The sequence below is a fragment of the Silene latifolia genome, chromosome 10 (assembly GCF_048544455.1).
Source record: "Silene latifolia isolate original U9 population chromosome 10, ASM4854445v1, whole genome shotgun sequence".
Lineage (NCBI taxonomy): Eukaryota > Viridiplantae > Streptophyta > Magnoliopsida > Caryophyllales > Caryophyllaceae > Silene > Silene latifolia.
In genome coordinates, this window is record NC_133535.1 from 95194669 (window position 1) to 95213992 (window position 19324).

The 19324-nt window shown below is 42.2% G+C and overlaps 2 protein-coding genes across 2 annotated transcripts; both read right to left on the reverse strand.

The window, feature by feature from the left end:
• Nucleotides 1–3522: 3522 nt before the first annotated feature.
• On the reverse strand, nt 3523–7106 carry LOC141607914 (uncharacterized). Its single transcript, XM_074427264.1, has 5 exons — nt 6495–7106; nt 5507–5841; nt 4930–5430; nt 4284–4806; nt 3523–4185 (listed from the first exon to the last, which is right to left on the reverse strand). The coding sequence occupies exons 1-5, from the start codon at nt 7104–7106 to the stop codon at nt 3523–3525; spliced, it is 2634 nt and encodes an 877-aa protein (XP_074283365.1).
• An 18-nt stretch (nt 7107–7124) lies between these two features.
• LOC141607915 (uncharacterized) lies at nt 7125–7895 on the reverse strand. The gene has a single exon (XM_074427265.1). The coding sequence runs from the start codon at nt 7893–7895 to the stop codon at nt 7125–7127; it is 771 nt and encodes a 256-aa protein (XP_074283366.1).
• Nucleotides 7896–19324: the final 11429 nt, after the last annotated feature.

The following is a 19324-nucleotide window of genomic DNA, read 5'->3' on the forward strand; positions in this document are numbered from 1 at the left end:
CCTTTATTATTTGTCTACACTTTTATTGCTTGTTCTACTTTATTACTTGCATTAGTCTAGACTCACCAACTACAAACCCAAATCAATTGTGACACTAGCATAAATTAAGATAGATAGACTTAGAACCCAAAGCATACCGTCCCATGGATCGACCTCGACTTAACCACTAACTAGTTGTTTGTTGAAAATGTAAATGTGTTTGATTGGGAGACACGACGACACTCACCATCATTTATAGTCCATTAGACTTGCGTATATAAGCTCGCCAGCCATAAGAAGAGATCATACCCGAAACTCCGCTGGGATTAACTTCTTCTTTTGTTATGTCAAATCATCATTGGTCGTCGACCTATAAACTTGCATATATGGTGGGTTGAGCATTATCCTTAGACGCCAATGTATGCTTTGTGACGGAATCAAACCCGCATCGTAGTTCGACATACCTTGGCCTTGGTATTCTGCAGTCTCGGCCCAAAACGGAGCTTTCCGAAAGGAGGTTGTCGTCATACTTTGGAGATACCTCTCCCATGATGTCCATACTCTTCTAGTTGCATATGCATTAGCTCACTTGGGCTGCGATTCTTCATCATTGGTGCCCAACATTTGAGCAATATTGTTGTAATATCACTGGTTGCATTCCGCTGGGGAATAGTTTTATCTTAGTAACCCGACGTGGATTACTTTACATGGTGGAGACTTCTCCGTTCGTCATTATAGCGGTCTCTGGAGCTGAAAGCGACAGAGCCCCTAGTTGCATTGGGTCTAAAGTCGTAATTGGAGCGTACCTGCTAAAACTTGGACATATATCACACGAAAGCACATAATGTTATTCCGAACTTTCGGAAATCATAGCTAAAACATGGATGGGCCTGAGGCCCGAAATAAAACATTGAATTGGGTTTCTGACCCGATTTGCATATGGAATGGGCTTTGCCCGGAATCATCACTTCATTCGAAAATGGGCTTCACCAGGAATCAACTTTCATTTTGAAAATAGGCTTCGTCCGGAATCAACTTTCATTTTGAAAATAGGCTTCGCCCGGTATTATAATTTCCTTCTCTTTTGAAAAATGGGCTTCGCTCGAAATTAACATTTTCAAAGAAACTATGAATTTTCAACAATTCCACTAGAATGACGAGTAAATATGTTTCGAGTTTACGACTCCGGAAGCTGACCCGTAAATAATATGGGCAAGACATAGCCCGTACAACATAAAAAAAATCCGTAAGTGTTTACGGGTTTTTAATTCTGATATTGACTTGCTGGGGGATAGAAATGTAGATTAGCCATTCTAGCCCGCGAAGCATAACTAAAATCTGCGAAAACAAGCTTTGGTGTAAAAATTAACACAAGTCGATGGGGGAAGCCCGGAGGCCCGCGTCCCAAGGCCTATCCGGCCTGCCTTGCGTGGCAAGCAAGGGTTTCCTAAACCCTAGCTAAAAACTTTCTCCTTATTTTCCTATATAAGGAGATCATAATAAGAGGCAAACCATAACTTCTTATTCTTTTCTTCATTAAAACTTCTTGTCAAACATGAATTCTCTTCGAAAAGCCATGACAACTTGGGCCTCTGATTTCAAAGGATTTGAATCTCAAATACTTGTTGATACGGGATTGCAACAACTAGTCCCGCTGAGGCATGTCTTGTCTGAAATTGTTTTTATTGATGAGTGCTTAAAATTCTGGGACCCTATCCATCATGTTTTTGCCATTCCTGAAGGAGAGATTTGTCCCTTTCCGAAAGAAATTGATATTTTAGGAGGCTAGAAGATTGAACGAACCCCCGTTGTACCCGACTTTCAGCGAGGATGGGCTAATAAATATCGAGATTTCCTCGACCTGTCACAAGAGGAGGCACACGCCTTCATTGATGGAGAGCGAGTATACTTACTCGCTATTGCTCACAAATTTCGCCATTCTAATAACCCTACAATATTTCGTCGTACCTACCTGTCGTGGTAAGGCAAAATTCATTAGAATTGTAGAGCAAATGGAGAATCGTCGGAGCCCAGCTTGGCTCATTCTAGCCAAAACCATCAATGGGTTAGATGCTCGGAAGGCTAACCCAAATCTTGCTTATTCTGGATCAACCCGTCTTCTACAGGTATGCCTTTTTTTTTCTTTTTTTTTTCTTTTTTTTCTTCTTTTTTTTCTTTTTTTCTTTTTTTTCTTCTTTTTTTTTCTTTCTCTTCTTTTTTTTCTTTTTTTTTTCGTTTTTCTTTTTTTGCCAACTTCTTTCTTTTCAGTGGGTTAGACATCATTTCATGTAGTCTAACTCGCTTTCTCGGCCCTTTTTCACAGATCTGGCTATGTGAGAGACTCGAGTTGGTTGATCCACCGAAGGTTTCGGATACCTATGAAGTGAGAAGCTTCACTTCTCATGATCGTCAGTTTGCTTCTGGGCAGAGAGAGCCTTTCTGGCGACATCGGCTTTCTGCCAATGCTGGGTTACATGTTCGATGGGCCTTGCCTTGGCTTCGCCTAACTATAGTCACTGGCATGTCTGACACTGATAGAACCAGACATCTCACTTTATTGGGCTTAGGGCGATCTACCCATATTTACCCGGATCGTGTACTTTGGCAGGTCGGCCGTCAACAGCGGATTCCTGCCGATGAGCCCACTCACGGCCGTGCTGAAAAGGTGACTCGTGCAAGGTGCAACGCGTGGTTGGAATCTTAGACTCGAAGGACCATTTGGCATATCGCTGGGCCATTTGATTCTACTTGGGTGTCACCTCTTACTTGCAGTGGACCATTGAGCCTTCTTTCAAGGCCTGAAGCGAACTTTATAAGGATGAAGCCATTGACTACAAATATCATGAGAAAGCGATAAAGAACCGAGAATTCTTTACTGGGATGACTCCGATTTCATCTAGGTCCGAAACAAAGACTGCCTCGACTCCTAGGACTAACTCTTTGGTTTTTGATGTGTGGAAGAGGTTAGGTCCAAGGAGTGAAAATGGGTTGACACTTGCCGAAAGACTTGGTCCTCGACCTAGTGTGAAAGAGAGATTGGACCCTCGTGAATAATTGATGATTCCTCCGAAGAAAAGAGCCCGAGTGATGATGGGTGAGACTTCGTGTCGTCGTGGTAGGGCGTGCGGCCCGGCTGAGGGTGGCAAAGAGTAGTCTTCGACATTACTATTTACTATTACTATTAATGTTTGTGTGCTTTCCTTTTTTAGTTGTGTGTGATGGGCTTCGCCCGGAATAAAATATTGTAACGGGCTTCGCCCGGAATTTAGACTAAGTAAAAACTTATTATTTATTAGAAATCCCCAGTTTTCTGCATCAAAATTTTCATTTTTGTTTTAAATATTTCTGTTGTACTCTTAACTAAGAGTTGCCTATGTATCTGCTTTGCAACAGAATCAAACCGAGTCCGTAGTTCTCACATAAAATATTTCATGCAGTGTTTTTTTTTTTTTTTTTTTTTTTGCAAAAAGTTTATCATTTCAATCAAATAATGAAAGAAATTACAAGAGGATTTTTGCAAAGACTATCCACTATACAACAATATCATAAACTAGCAACAAGAATCGAGTATTCCTTATGACTAGTCCACATTAGGAGTCGTGTAGAAACAAGAAACTTAACCCTGCTAACAATTTCAGTAACCGCAGCCTTTCTTCCTCTAAAAAGACGAGAATTACGTTCATTCCAGATTTGATAAACAGCAGCTGCCAATGAAGTACAAAACCAGGCCATCCTCCAATTGTGTTTACTTCGAAAGTTAGCTTGTTCAAGTTCAGCAAGTAAACATGAACCAGCACGGTGCATACCCATCCACTGCAGAAGCTGTTGCCAAACGTCCTTAGAAAAAGAGCAATTAAAGAACAAATGAGCATGATCCTCAAGGGAAATTTCACAAAGAGAACATCGATTAACCATATAAAACCCTCTACTCTGCAGATTGTCCACAGTTGCCAATTTCTGTTGAGCTGCCAAAGAACAAATAATCTTGTGACTTGGAACAATACGAGGATGAGTCAGAGCTGTAGTCCAAGGACCAGCTAAGACAGCACCTCTCAGATAACTGTAAGCTGCAGTAACTCTGAATTTACCATGAGAGCACCAGCTGTTAATCAGAGAAGAAGCATTAGTAATGCTACCTGCTAGAGCAACCAGCCTGTCCCTTACAGCCAGGATTCCCTTAAGACTAGAGAAAAAACTATCATGGGACTGCACAAACTAGATAGACTGATGCTGCAAAATATAAGCTTGATGCCAGGAAACCCAACTTCCCACAGTAGTATGAGCCAGCAGATAAAGCCATCTACACTGCAAAGCATCATTCCAAGTGGAGAGATCTTTGATATTGAAGCCTCCTGCATCCCAGGGCAGACAGATATCCTTCCATTTTTTAAACACCATTCTTCTACCTTCAGGCAGTATTCTCCAAAAAAGTCCTTACAGAGCTTATTGATTTTATGCAGAACCTCATGAGGTAAAATATTACAAGAACACCAAAACGTTTCCATGCCAAAGATTATAGAATTGATTAACTGTACCCTACCAGCATAGGTAAGGAAGTTAGAGGACCAATGTTGGATAGAATGCTTAATCTTGAGAATGAGGGAATCAAACATTGCCACTGAGACTCTAGAAGTGGACAAAGGGACTCCTAAATATCTGAAGGGGAACTGACCATCAAGAGAAACCAGTTGCTGCAAGCATAGCCTCCTTAACATCAGGATGCACCCCTCCAAAATACATGTTATCTCAATGTTAGCATGAAGCTCAGATAGCTCAGCAAAAAGACTAAGAGTACTCTTAACTGCTGCAACAGAGGGAACATCTCCCCTGACAAAGATCATCAAGTCATCAGCAAAGATCAAATGATTAAGTTTAAGCCTAGAGCACTTAGGATGATAAGAGACAAGGGGTTTATCACAAAGAGTCCTGAGATATCTTGATAAAACTTACATGCTAAGCACAAACAAGTAAGGGGAAAGGGGATCACCCTGCCTAATTCCACTTTTCCCTTGAAAAAACCCAGAAAGCTCTCCATTGAGTTTTAAAGAATACCAAGGAGTTTGAATGCAGCCAAGCACCCAGTCAATGAATTGCTGAGGGAAACCCAAACCTGAAAGCATATTAGCAATAAAAGACCATTGGAGGGAATCAAAAGCCTTCCTAATGTCCACCTTGATCATGCAACGAGGGGAAATATTAGCCCTATTATAACCTTTGACCAGTGTTTGAGATAGTATTATGTTCTCAAAAATGCTTCGGCCTTTAATAAAGGCAACTTGTTCAGCACCAACAATGGAAGGAAGAATACTTTGAAGCCTGTTAGCTAGGATCTTACTAACTGTCTTATAGAAGACAGTACAACAACAGATAGGCCTATAATCAGTAACAGCATTAGGTATGGCCTTCTTAGGGATCAGAGAAATAACAGTTAAGTTAGCCTGCTTAGACATCCTGCCAGAAGAAAAAAACTGATTTCACAGCTTTGCAAAAATCCTTGGCAATGATGTTCCAGGCAGATTTAAAGAACCCAGCTGAGAAACCATCAATTCCAGGACTACTATTAGAGTCCATACTAAAGAGTGCATCTCTGATTTCAGCAAGAGAGATCTCCCTAATCAGTAAATGGCTATCTGAAGAATTAACCATAGCTCCAGAAGAGATAAAATCAGTATCTAAAGGGGTGGTGGTAGAGCTGTGCCCCTGCAGATCCTGATAATACTGATTAAAAGCAGCACTAACAGAAGAAAAACCCATATGAAGCTTGCCATGGTGATCATAAATGCCACCAATAACCTGCTGATGAGTTCTCTCAGAAATTTTTGCAAAAAAATATTTAGAACTATAATCAGAGTCCTGGATATCCTTTATTTCATGCAGTGTTGACAAGCAACTCACAACTTATTCTAAAAACATTTGTCGTTCAAAAATCATTTCATAACATTTGAGAATGAGGCCATCAAGGATAGTATTTCTTCAGTTGGTCCAAATTTGTAGGATTTGTGAAGTCATTCCCATCCAAATCTGTTAATCGAACAACGCCTTCTGACAAAATCTTCTTTACCAAATAAGGGCCTGCCCAATTTAGTTTAAACTTACCCCTCGGGTCAATAGGTAACAGAGCTCTAACTGACTTGAGAACCAGATCACCCTCACTAATTCCCCTTGGTTTCACCTTTTTTGTTGAAAGCTCTCTCTATCCTTTTCTAGTAGAGTTGGACGTGGTATAATGCGTTCAAACACCGCTCGTCAAGAACGACAAGTGAATCATATCTTGCTTGAACCCAATCTGCTTCAGGAACCTGGCTTTCCAGTATGATCCTTAGAGATGGCACCTTTAATTCAACAGGTTGGACTGCTTCAATCCCATAAACTAAGTAGTACGGGGTTGCACCCGTTGCTGTTCTAATCGAAGTTCTATACCCTCATAATGCGAAGGGTATCTTCTCAGGCCACTCCTTATAATTCTCAGACATTTTATTTAAGATGGTCGTGATTGTTTTATTAGTATATTCTACCATGCCGTTTGTTTGAGGACGGTAAGGTGATGCTTTGTTGTGTTTGATCTTATACTTTTCAAGTATAACCGTGGTCTCTGCTTGGAAATGAGTCTCGTAATCATTGATGAATTCATGCGGCACCTCGTACCGACATATGATGTCATTTTGAATAAACTTGAATACATCCTTCGCATTCAACACCTTATAGGACTTGGCTTCTACCCACTTCGTGAAGTAGTCAATTGCGACAAGGATAAAACAGTGCCCTCTTGTTCCAGATGGGTTTATTTTTCCGATGATGTCGATTCCCCAGGTTGAAAACGGCCAGGGTAATGTCATGGTGTATAACATAGAAGGTGGTACGTGTTGAATATTTGGGAAAATCTGGCAGTTGTGGCAATGCCTGACGTACTTGCAACAATCTGTTTCTGTTGTCGTCCAATAATAACCAAGTCTCATGATCTTACGGACTAGTGCGTGGGCATTCATGTGTGGCCCACAATCACCGTCATGGACTTCTTCCATAACCTTTTCTGCAGTTGGCTTGTCAATGCAACGTAACAGAACATCTTGCGCTGTTCTTTTGTATAACTGCCCATCGTTAGTCTTAACGAATTTGGCCGATAGCATTCGTAGGGCACGCTTCCCTCATGGGTCAAGATCGGGAGGATACTTTCCTGTTTCTTTGTAGTTCAAATTGGATGTATACCAAGGCTCTGTTTCACTTTCCCCGACATCGTTAATTACGTTCACGTAGGAGGGTGAAGATCTTCGCTCGACACATATCGGCATACTATCTATATGGTTAGGAATGTTGATTAGAGCTGCTAGTTTTGACAATGCATCGGCAAATTGGTTTTCCTCCCTAGGGAGGTGGACATATTTGACTTCATCAAAGTATGCTTCCAATTCCTCAATTCTCATTTGATACGGAGCCAAACTGCTACTCTTAAATTTCCATGACCCAGCCACTTGATTGATCACCAGAGACGAGTCTCCATATACTAACAACTTTATTATGCCTAGCTCGAGGGCACTACGCAAACCGAGTAAACATGCTTTATACTCAGCAACGTTATTTGTGACGTTGAAGTCCAATTTCATTGACACATTCACATGTTCACCTTCTGGAAAAATGAGAAGAATTCCGACTTCATATCCCATATAACTTAATGCTCCTTCGAAATATAGGTCCCATACATCGTTTTTTACATAGATAATATCTTCATTAGGAAATGACCAGGTGTCAACTTTCTCAGTTTCCTCAATTGGGTTGTCAACGAGGAAATCAACAACTGCTTTTCCCTTGATCATCTTCAAGGGTACATACTTAAGGTCAAACTCAGATAACATGAGAGTCCACCTCGACATTCTGCCATTTAGCACCGGTTTTTCAAACAAGTACTTGATTGGATCCATTTTTGAATAGATACACACACTATAACTGAGCATGTAATGCCTTAACTTCTTTGTAGCCCAGACTAGGGCCAAACACGTCTTTTCAAGAGGCGTATACTTTGCTTCATACTCCCAAGAACTTTTTACTGATGTACTAAATAGCTCTTTCTTCTTTATCAATGGTTTGGGCCAGCATAGCCCCCATTGCGGTATCCGTAACAGTTAGGTACAAAGATAATGGCAACCCGGCAACTGGCGGGTTCAAGACTGGTGGAGAAGACAACACTTCTTTGATTTTATCAAATGCAACTTGACACTGGTCATCCCACATTTCATGTTCTCCGAACTTGAGTTTCTTAAAGATTGGTTCACAAATCATTGTCAACCTTGCAATAAAATGGCTTATATACTGGGCTTGTCCCAAGAAGCTTCGAATTTCTTTCTCGATCTTGGGATGGGGCATTTTCATGATGGCTTTTATCTTTGATGGGTCTACTTCGATGCCACAGTGGCTAATGATATGACCCAACAGCTTCCCAGAGGTGACCCCGAAAGCACACTTCTGCGGATTCAATCTCGTGTTGTATTTTCGTAACCTTTAAAAGAATTTTCGTAGTGCTTCGAAATGTCCGTTACGTTCCTTTGATTTCACGAACATGTCGTCGACATAGACCTCTACTTCTTTGTGTATCATATCATGTAGCAACATCGTTGCCGTTCTTTGGTATGTTGCCCCAACATTTATCAATCCGAAGGGCATTACTGTGTAACAATAGGTTTCCCATTATGTAGTAAACGTAGTTTTGTGCATATCTTCCTCGACCATCTTAATCTGATTGTAACCGGCATACCCATCCATGAACGACAACAGGGCATGTCTCGCGGTATTGTCAACCAAGATATTGATGTGAGGTAATGGAAAATCATCCTTTGGACTGGCCTTATTCAAATCAAGAAAGTCCACGCATACCCGGACCTTTCCTTCTTCCTTCGGTACTGGCACTACATTGGCTACCCAATCTGAGTATTCTGACACTTTGATGAATCCAGCTTTGAACTGTTTGTCGATTTCTTCTTTGACCTTTAAGGACCATTCGGTTCGCATTCTGCGTAGCTTCTGCTTTACAGGTTTAAACCCTGTTTTGATCGGAATCTTGTGCTCTGCAATTTCCCTATCAATTCACGGCATGTCTTTGTAAGACCATGCAAAAATATATTTAAACTCAATCAGCAGGTCAACGAATCCTTGTCTTTCTACGGGATCTAAGGTAGTTCCTATCTTTAGCTCATGTGGTTCTAGGCGCCAGACTTTCAGGTGTCTGACTGGCAGACGTCTGACTTTCAGGCGTCTGACTGGCAGACGTCTGCCAGTCAGACACCTGAAAGTCTGGCGCCTGACAATCTGACATCTGAAAAAGTTGGGCACCTGAAAAGATCAAAAACCAGGCAGGTCCCTGGTCGGTAACTAGAACCTTGTTGCAGACCCCCTCACAACCCTGGGGGCAGCACTCAACCCAGGTATCTTATAAACCATACTCATCATTTTATATGCAATAATTAACGGTAAGCAAAAGAAAGAAGATTCATTTTCATAGGCACATACGCTGCTCCTAAGGTAGCTCATCAATTCGTGATCTCATTACAATATTTATATTTTGTATAATTACTGCCTTGAGCGTCGGAGGGTTGTTGGCTATGCCATCTGCCAGCCCTAGCAGAAATATTTCTTGCAGGACCGTCATTAAATTCTCCTGCCAGCAGAAGTGGTCACACGGGCTCTAGAACTTGCCACTCTTCCCCTAGATCAAATGGAGCGTCCTCCTGCGAAATGCAGGGTGCAGAACGCAGAGAGTAGAGCACAGAACGTAGAGAGTAGAGCGCAGAGCGCTGCCTACAGCAAACTTTATGCCTGCAGAAATAGCCTTCTTGCATGCAGATCAGGCCACCCACCCAAGCGACAGGAGTCGCTCACAAGAAACTTTTTGCTGCGAAACAGACCTTCTTGCGTGCGATCGGGCCACCCGGCCAAATAGATGTGTCGCTCCGCCAGCCAAATTGCGAGATCACCTTGCTTGCAGGATTCTCCGCTTCCTAATGAGTATCAGATTGCTCTGCCAGCAGGATCCCAGTGACAGGCGTCTGGTCCTCAACAGGATCCCAATTTCTAGCGTCTGATCCCCCAACATCTACCCGACATCTGGCAGTACATATAAGTTCCTAGCACCCTGAGTATACAGGAGACAGGCAGCAACCAGAATGCTGCAGAACACATTCTTACATCAGCTTCTTAAAGTGAAAAATCACAGCAATACATGCTGCCATCAGCTAGGTCCCCTGAGAACCGAAATATGAAATAATAAATGACAAGCAGAAGTGCATGTCCTTCACACCCAAGCTGTGAAAACCATGCACGGGGCAATGAATACATATTCTGCATGGCAGCCAGAAACAAGCAGTCCAATAGACAAGCTGACTCACTATTTAGAACCTGAAACGAAAGCTAAAAGAAACTGGGGGCAGAAACGCGAACGCAGTTCAAACACCCTTTAGCCTGGTGTTCGGAGGAGAGGCAGTAATACCACCAGAGGTTCCGATTCCCACCCACAGGTATGAATGTATGGAAGGGGAACAGAACCAGGTGGAGATGACCACGCAGAACAAATCAGCTAAGGACAATACAGTTACCTTGAAGGTGTACAACCACCTAAACAGGCATACAATCCCCTTGAAGGTGTACAACCACCTATACAGGCATACAATCACCTTGAAGGTGTAAAACCACCTAGACAGGCATAGAATCCCCTATATGGGAATCTCCATACCAGGTTGGAGGCGTTGTTGGTCGTGGTGCGTATAAGTTAATGACCGTGCAAGGTTAATTAATAGACGAGCCATGGAACATACTCCACCTGAAGAGGTATCACTTTTGATAATAAGTAGAGTTTAGTGTACGGAGTAGTGTATTAAGAAAAGCCAAAAAAAAAATACGGTAGTAGGCATACTACCAATTTTGTGTCGTTTTCTTTTCTTTTGTTTCTTTAAACTTTAAAAACTACTATTGGAGTTGTGTGGTCTGTAAGATTCCTGGGACCACAATTGCTCTGGCACCCAATGAGACGGCATCAGGTACTTCACATCGCTCTAGTAGAATTTCCTATTTTCAGGCTTCTCTAAATGCATCATTCTGGACTCTAATATCTATGGTACATCGAAAGTGTTGCTAGTAGGACTGTCAACTGCAAACGCGGGGTGACAAGGCACATGGCACTCCAACATACCTAACCTACTGTTGGGCCCATAATTACCCTGCCTGACTAGACAAGAATCAGGCAATGTCCAAGGCCAAAATCTGAACAAGACATACTTAAAGCCAGGCATTTGGAGTGCCTGGATAGGCACCAAGCAGGAGAGAAACTCAGGATAAACAACTACTAGGCCTGGCCTAAAAAGACACCACGTCAGGCACAAGGGTAGTATCATCAAAGCTGGACAGGAGACAAGAGATACACGATCAGGCCATATAAACAAAATCCCTATAAACAAGGAAGACCTATTCAAAGGAAGAACATAGAGGAAAGGATCAAGGGCAACGGCTGGAATGAAGAATGGGTCAATCAACCACTTCCGGGTAAATAGGGCACGAGCCCTATTTACCAGGAAACCCTAAACAAACTTGAGGAGCCCGTTTTGAAGCTACTATAAATAGAAGAGAAGACTAGAGAAGAGATAGAGATACTCACCCACTCGTATACCCATACTACTACTCTCATTCTTGTATTCAACATATAATCGAGCAATATTCTTAGCCTGTCACGCCTGACATACAAATTCCCTATCAGGCTACTTAAAATCATAGTGAAAATCCCTCCTGGCTTGGTGCCCGTGGGTTTTTCCCTTATTCCCAGGGTTTTTCCACGTATAAATCTTTGTGTCTTTACTTTTTGTTCATTTGTTTATTTAGATACATCAGTCAGGCGAGTTCAATCGAGTTAGATCACCCCTCAAATCTTCCCTGGCAGGACATTCTTATTCAGTAAAATCTTGCTAAAACAATTGGCGCCCACCGTGGGGCATCTAACTCAAAAATAATCAAAACCCAAAACCAAACAGCACAAAAATTCAAAAAATGACTGGAGACATTATTGAACAACAACTGGCTACCGCCCAACAACAGTTGTTGGAAATGGAACAGCTGAAACAGAAAATGGCCCAGGCTGAAGCTGAAGTCGCAAAACTAAAGGAATCAGAGTCCAGCCTGAAACTAAGGCTAGGAGACAAAGCTTCAGGATCAAAATTGAAGGTTCAACCTGGCACGCTATTCTCCTCAATCATCAGGAACATTGATTTCTCCAACTTTGGTACTCCTACTCCATCAAAGTCCAGAGCAGGAGAAGATACAGACTCAGAAGAAATTCCCAATGAAGAGGCTGTACCGGATCAAACCAACACAGTAATAATGATGGCCATGCTCCAGGAAATTCAAAAACTCCATGAAAAATTCGGAAAGATCCCTGGAGTACCCACTCCCATTGAAGAGGCAAATCCAGAAAGCTATGCTGACTCACCCTTTGTGGATGAGATAGCAAGCATAGATTTGCCAAAGAAATTTGTGGTTCCTTCGATGAGAATCTATGATGGGACTACAGATCCACAAAATCATGTAGCCTACTACAAACAAAGGATGTTGGAAGCTTCTATCCTCAGTGAACTACGACAAGTCTGCATGTGCAAGGGATTTGGGACAACCCTGAATGGGCCTGCCCTACAATGGTACATAAACTTGCCAAATGGAAGCATCAAATCCTTTGCTGACCTGGTCAACTCCTTCAACCATCGCCACAAAGCCAGGGGAACTTGAGAAGAGATCCAGTGATCTATACAGGATCAAGCAAAAGCCTGGTGAATCAATTAGATCCTACGTGACGAGATTTAACAAAGAAAATGTGTCAATCTCCAGATGTGATGTTGGAACAGCCGTGGAAGCTTTCAGGCAAAGGCTACCCCTGGACAGTGACTTCTACGATGCAATGACTATGAAGCCCTGTCATACCTTTGAAGATGTCCAGGCATTAGCCATAGGCTATATTCGGCTGGAAGAAGATAAGGGCTTCAAAGTAGACAACACTGACAATAACTCAGGATATGACAAAGTCGACAGAAAACGTTCCAACCACAGAGGGACCAGTTCCAGGCCATCTCCTTATACAAGGCCTGACAGATCAGAAGTCAACTATGCACAAGAACAAGGAGGTAATTCCTATACTTATCCCCTATCCAAGAGTATAACTTCTCTGTTGATATTGCAGGATTGATCAAAAGACTTGACAACATGGGAGACATTGTCAAATGGCCAAAGAAGACAGACAACCCCAACTCAAGGAAAGACACTACAAGATGGTGTGAATTCCACAAGGACACAGGGCACACAACAGAAGAATATCTGGGATTGCGCAGGCAAGTAGCCTATTTACTAAAGAAGGGATATCTGAAAGACCTGATGCCATCAAAGAACAGGGAAGATGATGGAGCAAGAAAGAATCAAGAAAGGCAATAACGTGACCTGCCCCCAGCACCACCCATCTATGAGGTCAAATTCATCAATGGAGGATCTGAGATCTGTGGCCTGACCAGTTCAGCTGCAAAGCAAATTGTCAGGGAGTCAAAAATGAAATCTCCTTTTAAACCTAGAAATTTACCTCAAATTACTTTTGATGACATTGATATACAGGGAATTCCTGACCTACACCATGATAGCCTGGTTATCACCATGCAAATAGGAACTGCACGTGTCCTGCGAATTCTAGTAGATGGAGGCAGCTCAGTAAACCTGATCATGCTTGACGTCCTTAAAGCAATGAAGATTGATGAAAGCCAAATCATAAAGAAATCAAATGTCCTAGTGGGATTCAGTGGAGAGACAAAAAACACGCTGGGAGAAATATAACTGCCAACATATGTGGAAGGAGTCTCCTTATATGAGAGATTTGGAGTCCTGGACTGCCTGTTATCCTACAATGCTATCCTAGGAAGCCCATGGATCCATAATGTCAGGGCTATAACTTCCACCTACCACCAATGTGTCAAGATACCAACAGAATGGGGAGTAGAAACCATAAAAGGTGAACAAAAATCTGCCCAGGAATGTTACACTTAATCGTTGAAACCTTCCAAGATAGGTAAGTCTCTCGCCTAGAAACTACAGTACCCTGTCATGTGGCAGAAACCAAAATGGAAACAGATCAAGTTATTTTAGACCCTGAGTATCCTGACAGGCATGTACTGGTGGGATCTGATGTCCCTGACAATATCAGACCAGAATTAGTAAGCTTTCTTAAGAGTAAATCTCCATGTTTTGCCTGGTCTCATTTTGATATGACTGGTATAGATGCTAACATCATCACACATAAACTCAACATTGACAAATCTTATAAGCTTGGGCAACAGAAAAGAAGAAAATTTGCCTCTGAACGTAATACCATTATTAATGAAGAAGTAGACAAATTGCTAGACATGGGAATGATAAGAGAGGTCATGTACCCTGAGTGGCTGGCAAATGTGGTGGTAGTACAAAAGAAGAATGGCAAGTGGAGAGTTTGTGTAGACTACACAGACCTCAACAAAGCCTGCCCAAAAGACCCATTCTCACTCCCTCATATAGATGCAATGGCAGACGCCACAGCAGGACACGAACTCCTAACATTTATGGATGCCTCAAGTGGATTCAACCAGATCAAGATGCACCCATCTGACCAGGAACACACTGCATTCATCACAGAAAGAGGCATATACTGCTACACAGCAATGCCCTTTGGCCTGAAGAATGCAGGGCAACATATCAACGCCTGGTCAACATGATGTTTAAAGATCAAATAGGGGATACAATGGTGGTCTATATTGATGACATGGTGGTCAAATCAAAAAAGGCTGAAGATCATGTCAGGGATCTAGAAGTAGCTTTCAAGATCCTGGAAGAATTTAATATGAAGCTCAACCCTTCCAAATACCATTTTGGAGTTTCTTCAGGCAAATTTCTGGGATACATGGTAACCAAAAGAGGAATAGAAGCCAGTCCAAAACAGATAAAAGCCATCCTGGAACTAGAATCTCCCAAATCAGTCAAAGTCATCCAAAAGTTAACAGGAAGAGTTGCAGCCCTGAACAGATTCATATCCAGATAATCAGAAAGATGCAGATCCTTCTATGACCTCCTCAGGAAGAACAAGTCATTCAAATGGTTGCCTGAACACGAAGCAGCCTTTCAGGACTTAAAAGCATACCTGACCACCCCTCCACCATTGGCTAAACCAAACAAAGGAGAACCCCTACCTATCTGTCACTGACACAGCAGTGAGTGGAGTTCTAACTAAAGAAATTGAGGGCCAACAGCACCCTGTCTACTATGTAAGTAAAAGTCTCTTGGATGCAGAAACAAGGTATGGTTTACTTGAAAAATATGTACTTGCTTTAATTATATCTTGCACCAAACTTAGACCTTACTTTGAAAGTCACCCAATAATTGTCAGGACTAACCTCCCTATCAAATATGTCCTGAGAAAACCTGAGCTTTCAGGCAGAATGGCAAAATGGTCAGTGCAACTAAGCACTTATGACATAACCTTTGAACCTAGGACAACAATTAAATCTCAGGCATTAGCAGACTTTGTGGCTGAATTCAGTCCCAACCTAGAACCAGACCTCATAAAAGAGGTCAACCATCTAGACACCCGCAAATCAGGCCATGAATGGACCTTGCACGTAGATGGAGCAACAAATATGAGAGGAACTGGCCTAGGACTAGTATTGAAATCACCACAGGGAGACCTAATTGCTCAGGCTATTAGTTGTGAGTTCAAAGCAACAAACAATGAAGCTGAATATGAAGCCCTGATAGCTGGACTAAAGGTATGTATAGAACTTGGTGTGACAAATCTCAAGGTAAAAACTGACTCCCTTTTAATTTCTAATCAAGTCAAAGGAATATATGCTGCAAAGGATTCAAAAATAATTCTCTATTTAGACTACGTCAAAAACCTTTGCAAAAAATTTAGTTCATTTGACATTGATCAAATACCAAGAGACCTGAACACCCAGGCTGATGCTCTGGCCAGCCTGGGATCAAATTTCAGCCCTGCTGTATTTGATAAAATACCCATTGTCCACCTGTTGGAACCAACCATAAAAAAACCTGATCAAACTTGTCCTATCCATGAGGACACAACTTCTTGGACCAAACCATACTATGATTGGTTCTTACAGGGGATACTCCCTAATGATAAGAACGAAGCAAGGGACCTAAAAATCAAAGCCTCTACCTATACTATTATCAATAACATGCTGTTCAAAAAGTCACAGGTTGGACCTTACCTGCACTGCCTGGAACCTCATGAAGCTAAACAGGTCATAGAGGATATACGCGATGGATACTGTGGAAATCACAAAGGTGGCAGAAGCCTGGCTAGTAAAGTTCTAAGAATAGGTTACTTTTGGCCAACCCTGAGAGCTGACTGCATAGCCTACAACTCCAAATGTGAAGCCTGTCAAATCCACTCCCCTTATATCCACCAACCTTCAAAGCTACTACACTCCATCTCAGCTCCCTGGCCATTCACGAAATAGGGCATGGACATAGTAGGCAAATTACCTCAGGCACCTGGACAGAAAGTTTTCATGCTAGCAATGACTGACTACTTTTCCAAATGGATAGAAGCAGATTCATACAGGCAAGTCAAAGAGAAGGATGTCATATCATTCATTAAACACAATATCATATGTAAATATGGGATACCTTCAGAAATAGTTTGTGATAATGGTACACAGTTTGTGGGAAAGAGGACAACAACTTTCTATGCACAATGGAATATTAACCTGGTAACATCCACACCAGACTACCCAAAAGCCAATGGTCAGGCAGAGTCTAGTAACAAAGTAGTAATTAACTGCCTGAAGAAGAAGTTAAAAAGAAGAAAAGGCAGATGGGCAGAAGAACTCCCCTTAGTCCTCTGGGCCGATAGAACTACACCTAAAATAGCCACAGGCCAAACTCCATACTCCCTGGTCTATGGCTGTGAAGTAGTAATCCCAGCAGAAATTCATGTACCAACCACCAGAAGCAGCCTGAATACCATAGAGGAAAACAGGCCACTATTACAAGACAAACGATCCTAATCAAGAACTGAGAGATGCAGCCAAAATCAGGATAGCCTCCTACCAGCAAACAGTAGCCAGAAGTTACAATAAGAATGTCAAAATTAGGGTGTTCAGGGAAGGAGACCTGGTCCTAAGAAAAGTCTTCCCTAACACCAAGGACAAAAATGCTGGCAAGCTAGCTCCCACATGGGAAGGGCCATACCTAATTGACTCAATAGTAGGACAGGGAGCTTACAGACTGCAAACTTTGGACGGAGAAATGATCCCCAGATCTTGGAACATTTCCCACCTAAAGTTATTTCATGTCTAAATTAGGGTAGATCTATCAACTCTACCTGTGCCTGACTAAGTTTTATATATAGCAAACCCCAAAATAAAATCATGCGACCTTAGCAAATTATGTTTTCCTGCTACCTGCTATCTTGCCTGGATATCTGCCTATTTTCTTTTACACAAACTCTATCATGTCTGCCTATTTAAATCCTAATATGTTGAATCCTGAAAACTTGTTTTACGCGTTTTTTGCATTAGTTATACATTACACACAGGCTTAAACAAATATTCAGGATTGAGGGCCACTCCACCCAACCTGAACAGCATCCCAAAAATGCTTTCTTCAAAAACTAGGCACCTGCCTGCTTGACACAAAGAACACACATAAAAAACTGAGCTCAGTACAAAAAATAAAAGATAAGTACGATGGTGGAATAGACCAAACCACTTGTCTAACAAGCCCTCCTGACAGGCTGAGGGCCATAAGACCTCCTGACTGGCAACCTCCCCTTCTTTTTAGAAGCCCTCCTGACAGGCAACAAAGCCATCATTTCCTAAATACGGAATGAGGGCCATAAGCCCTCCTGACAGGCATCATTCTAACAAAACACGTAAAATGCATTATTTACAGGTACAAATCAAGTCACTCAAAGGAATCAAAAGAAAAGAGGATTCAATTTATACCAAGACAATGAAGTTGTCCAGGAAACACCCCTCCTGGATAAGGTAAAAAATCTCAAATAAAAACGAAAACACATTGTTTGTCCGGGGAACATCCCCCCTGGATGGGCCAAAACAAAACAGACTACTTCAAACCAAAATATAATAAACCAAAAAATAAATTAGCCTGCCTTGGAAGCAGTAGCAGAGCTGATCCCCCTCATCAACAGGCTCCTCATCCTCCTCTTCCTCGTCATCTCCTCTTTCCTCATCATCATCACCTTTCTCCTTGGACGGAGGAGAGTCCACCTCCTCATCAGCATGCAGCTTACAAAGCTCAGGGTAAGTAGCATTGAGGTTAGCTAATTTCTGGTCACGATCCCAAAAAGGTCTAACTTCAACAGGCTCCTTCATAGCATCTATACGACCCCTACCAAAGAAGTAGGTAGCAGCATCCTTATACCTGCCTTGTACCAAATCTCTCTCAACAGCCAATTCCTCATTCACCTTCAGCTGCTCTTGCATAGCCTGCTTCTCAGCCTTTAACTCCTCCTGGACAATATCAAATTTTGCCTGAAGAGCTTTCAGGACATCTTGACCAGAATTTAACTTGGATGACTCCACCACCAACCGAGCCTTCCCTGCCTCATTGTCCTCTCTCAAAGAATGATTCTCAGCCTTTGTTGCTTCTAGCTCAGCCTTAAACTTCACAACATCTTTCTTCAGAATCTGCACCTCCCAATCTAAGGTATCTTTGAGATTGGTTACAGAATCTAGCTGACAGGCACCCCTCAACATATCATTTACATTCTGCCAAAAATATCACCATTCAGGCCACACAAAACGAAAAAATAACCAAAACAAAATCCTACAAAAAGAAATTACCTCCTGTAGCATAGTGGTCAGATTGGCAGTATAATCCCTGGTATGGTACATAGCAGCCAAGGCACGAGCAGAAGAGTCATCAGCCTGATACTTATAATAAGGATCGTCAACCATAAAAGATTGAGCCTGGATCTGTTCCTTGGCAAACTAAACCTCATCTAGCCGAGCTCTAACCCCTCTAACCTCATGGACCGCACCTGAAGCCTCGTCAACCCGCTTCCTCTTTTCAGTCTGACCAACCTCATCCACAACCTTTTCAGGAGACACCAGCTGCACCTCCTGAACAGGTTCCTGAACCTGAACGGCACTATCACTCCTTGTAGCCTCACTACTCTTGGATTTATCCCCTGTAATCTGAGAAACGCCTGCCTTCACCAAAGACAATCCAAAGCTAGCTATCCTGGCATAAGATCTAATAGCTGCACGACGAGGCTCTACATCAGCAATATAAACATACGCTCAAACAAAAAAGAACCCATAAAACA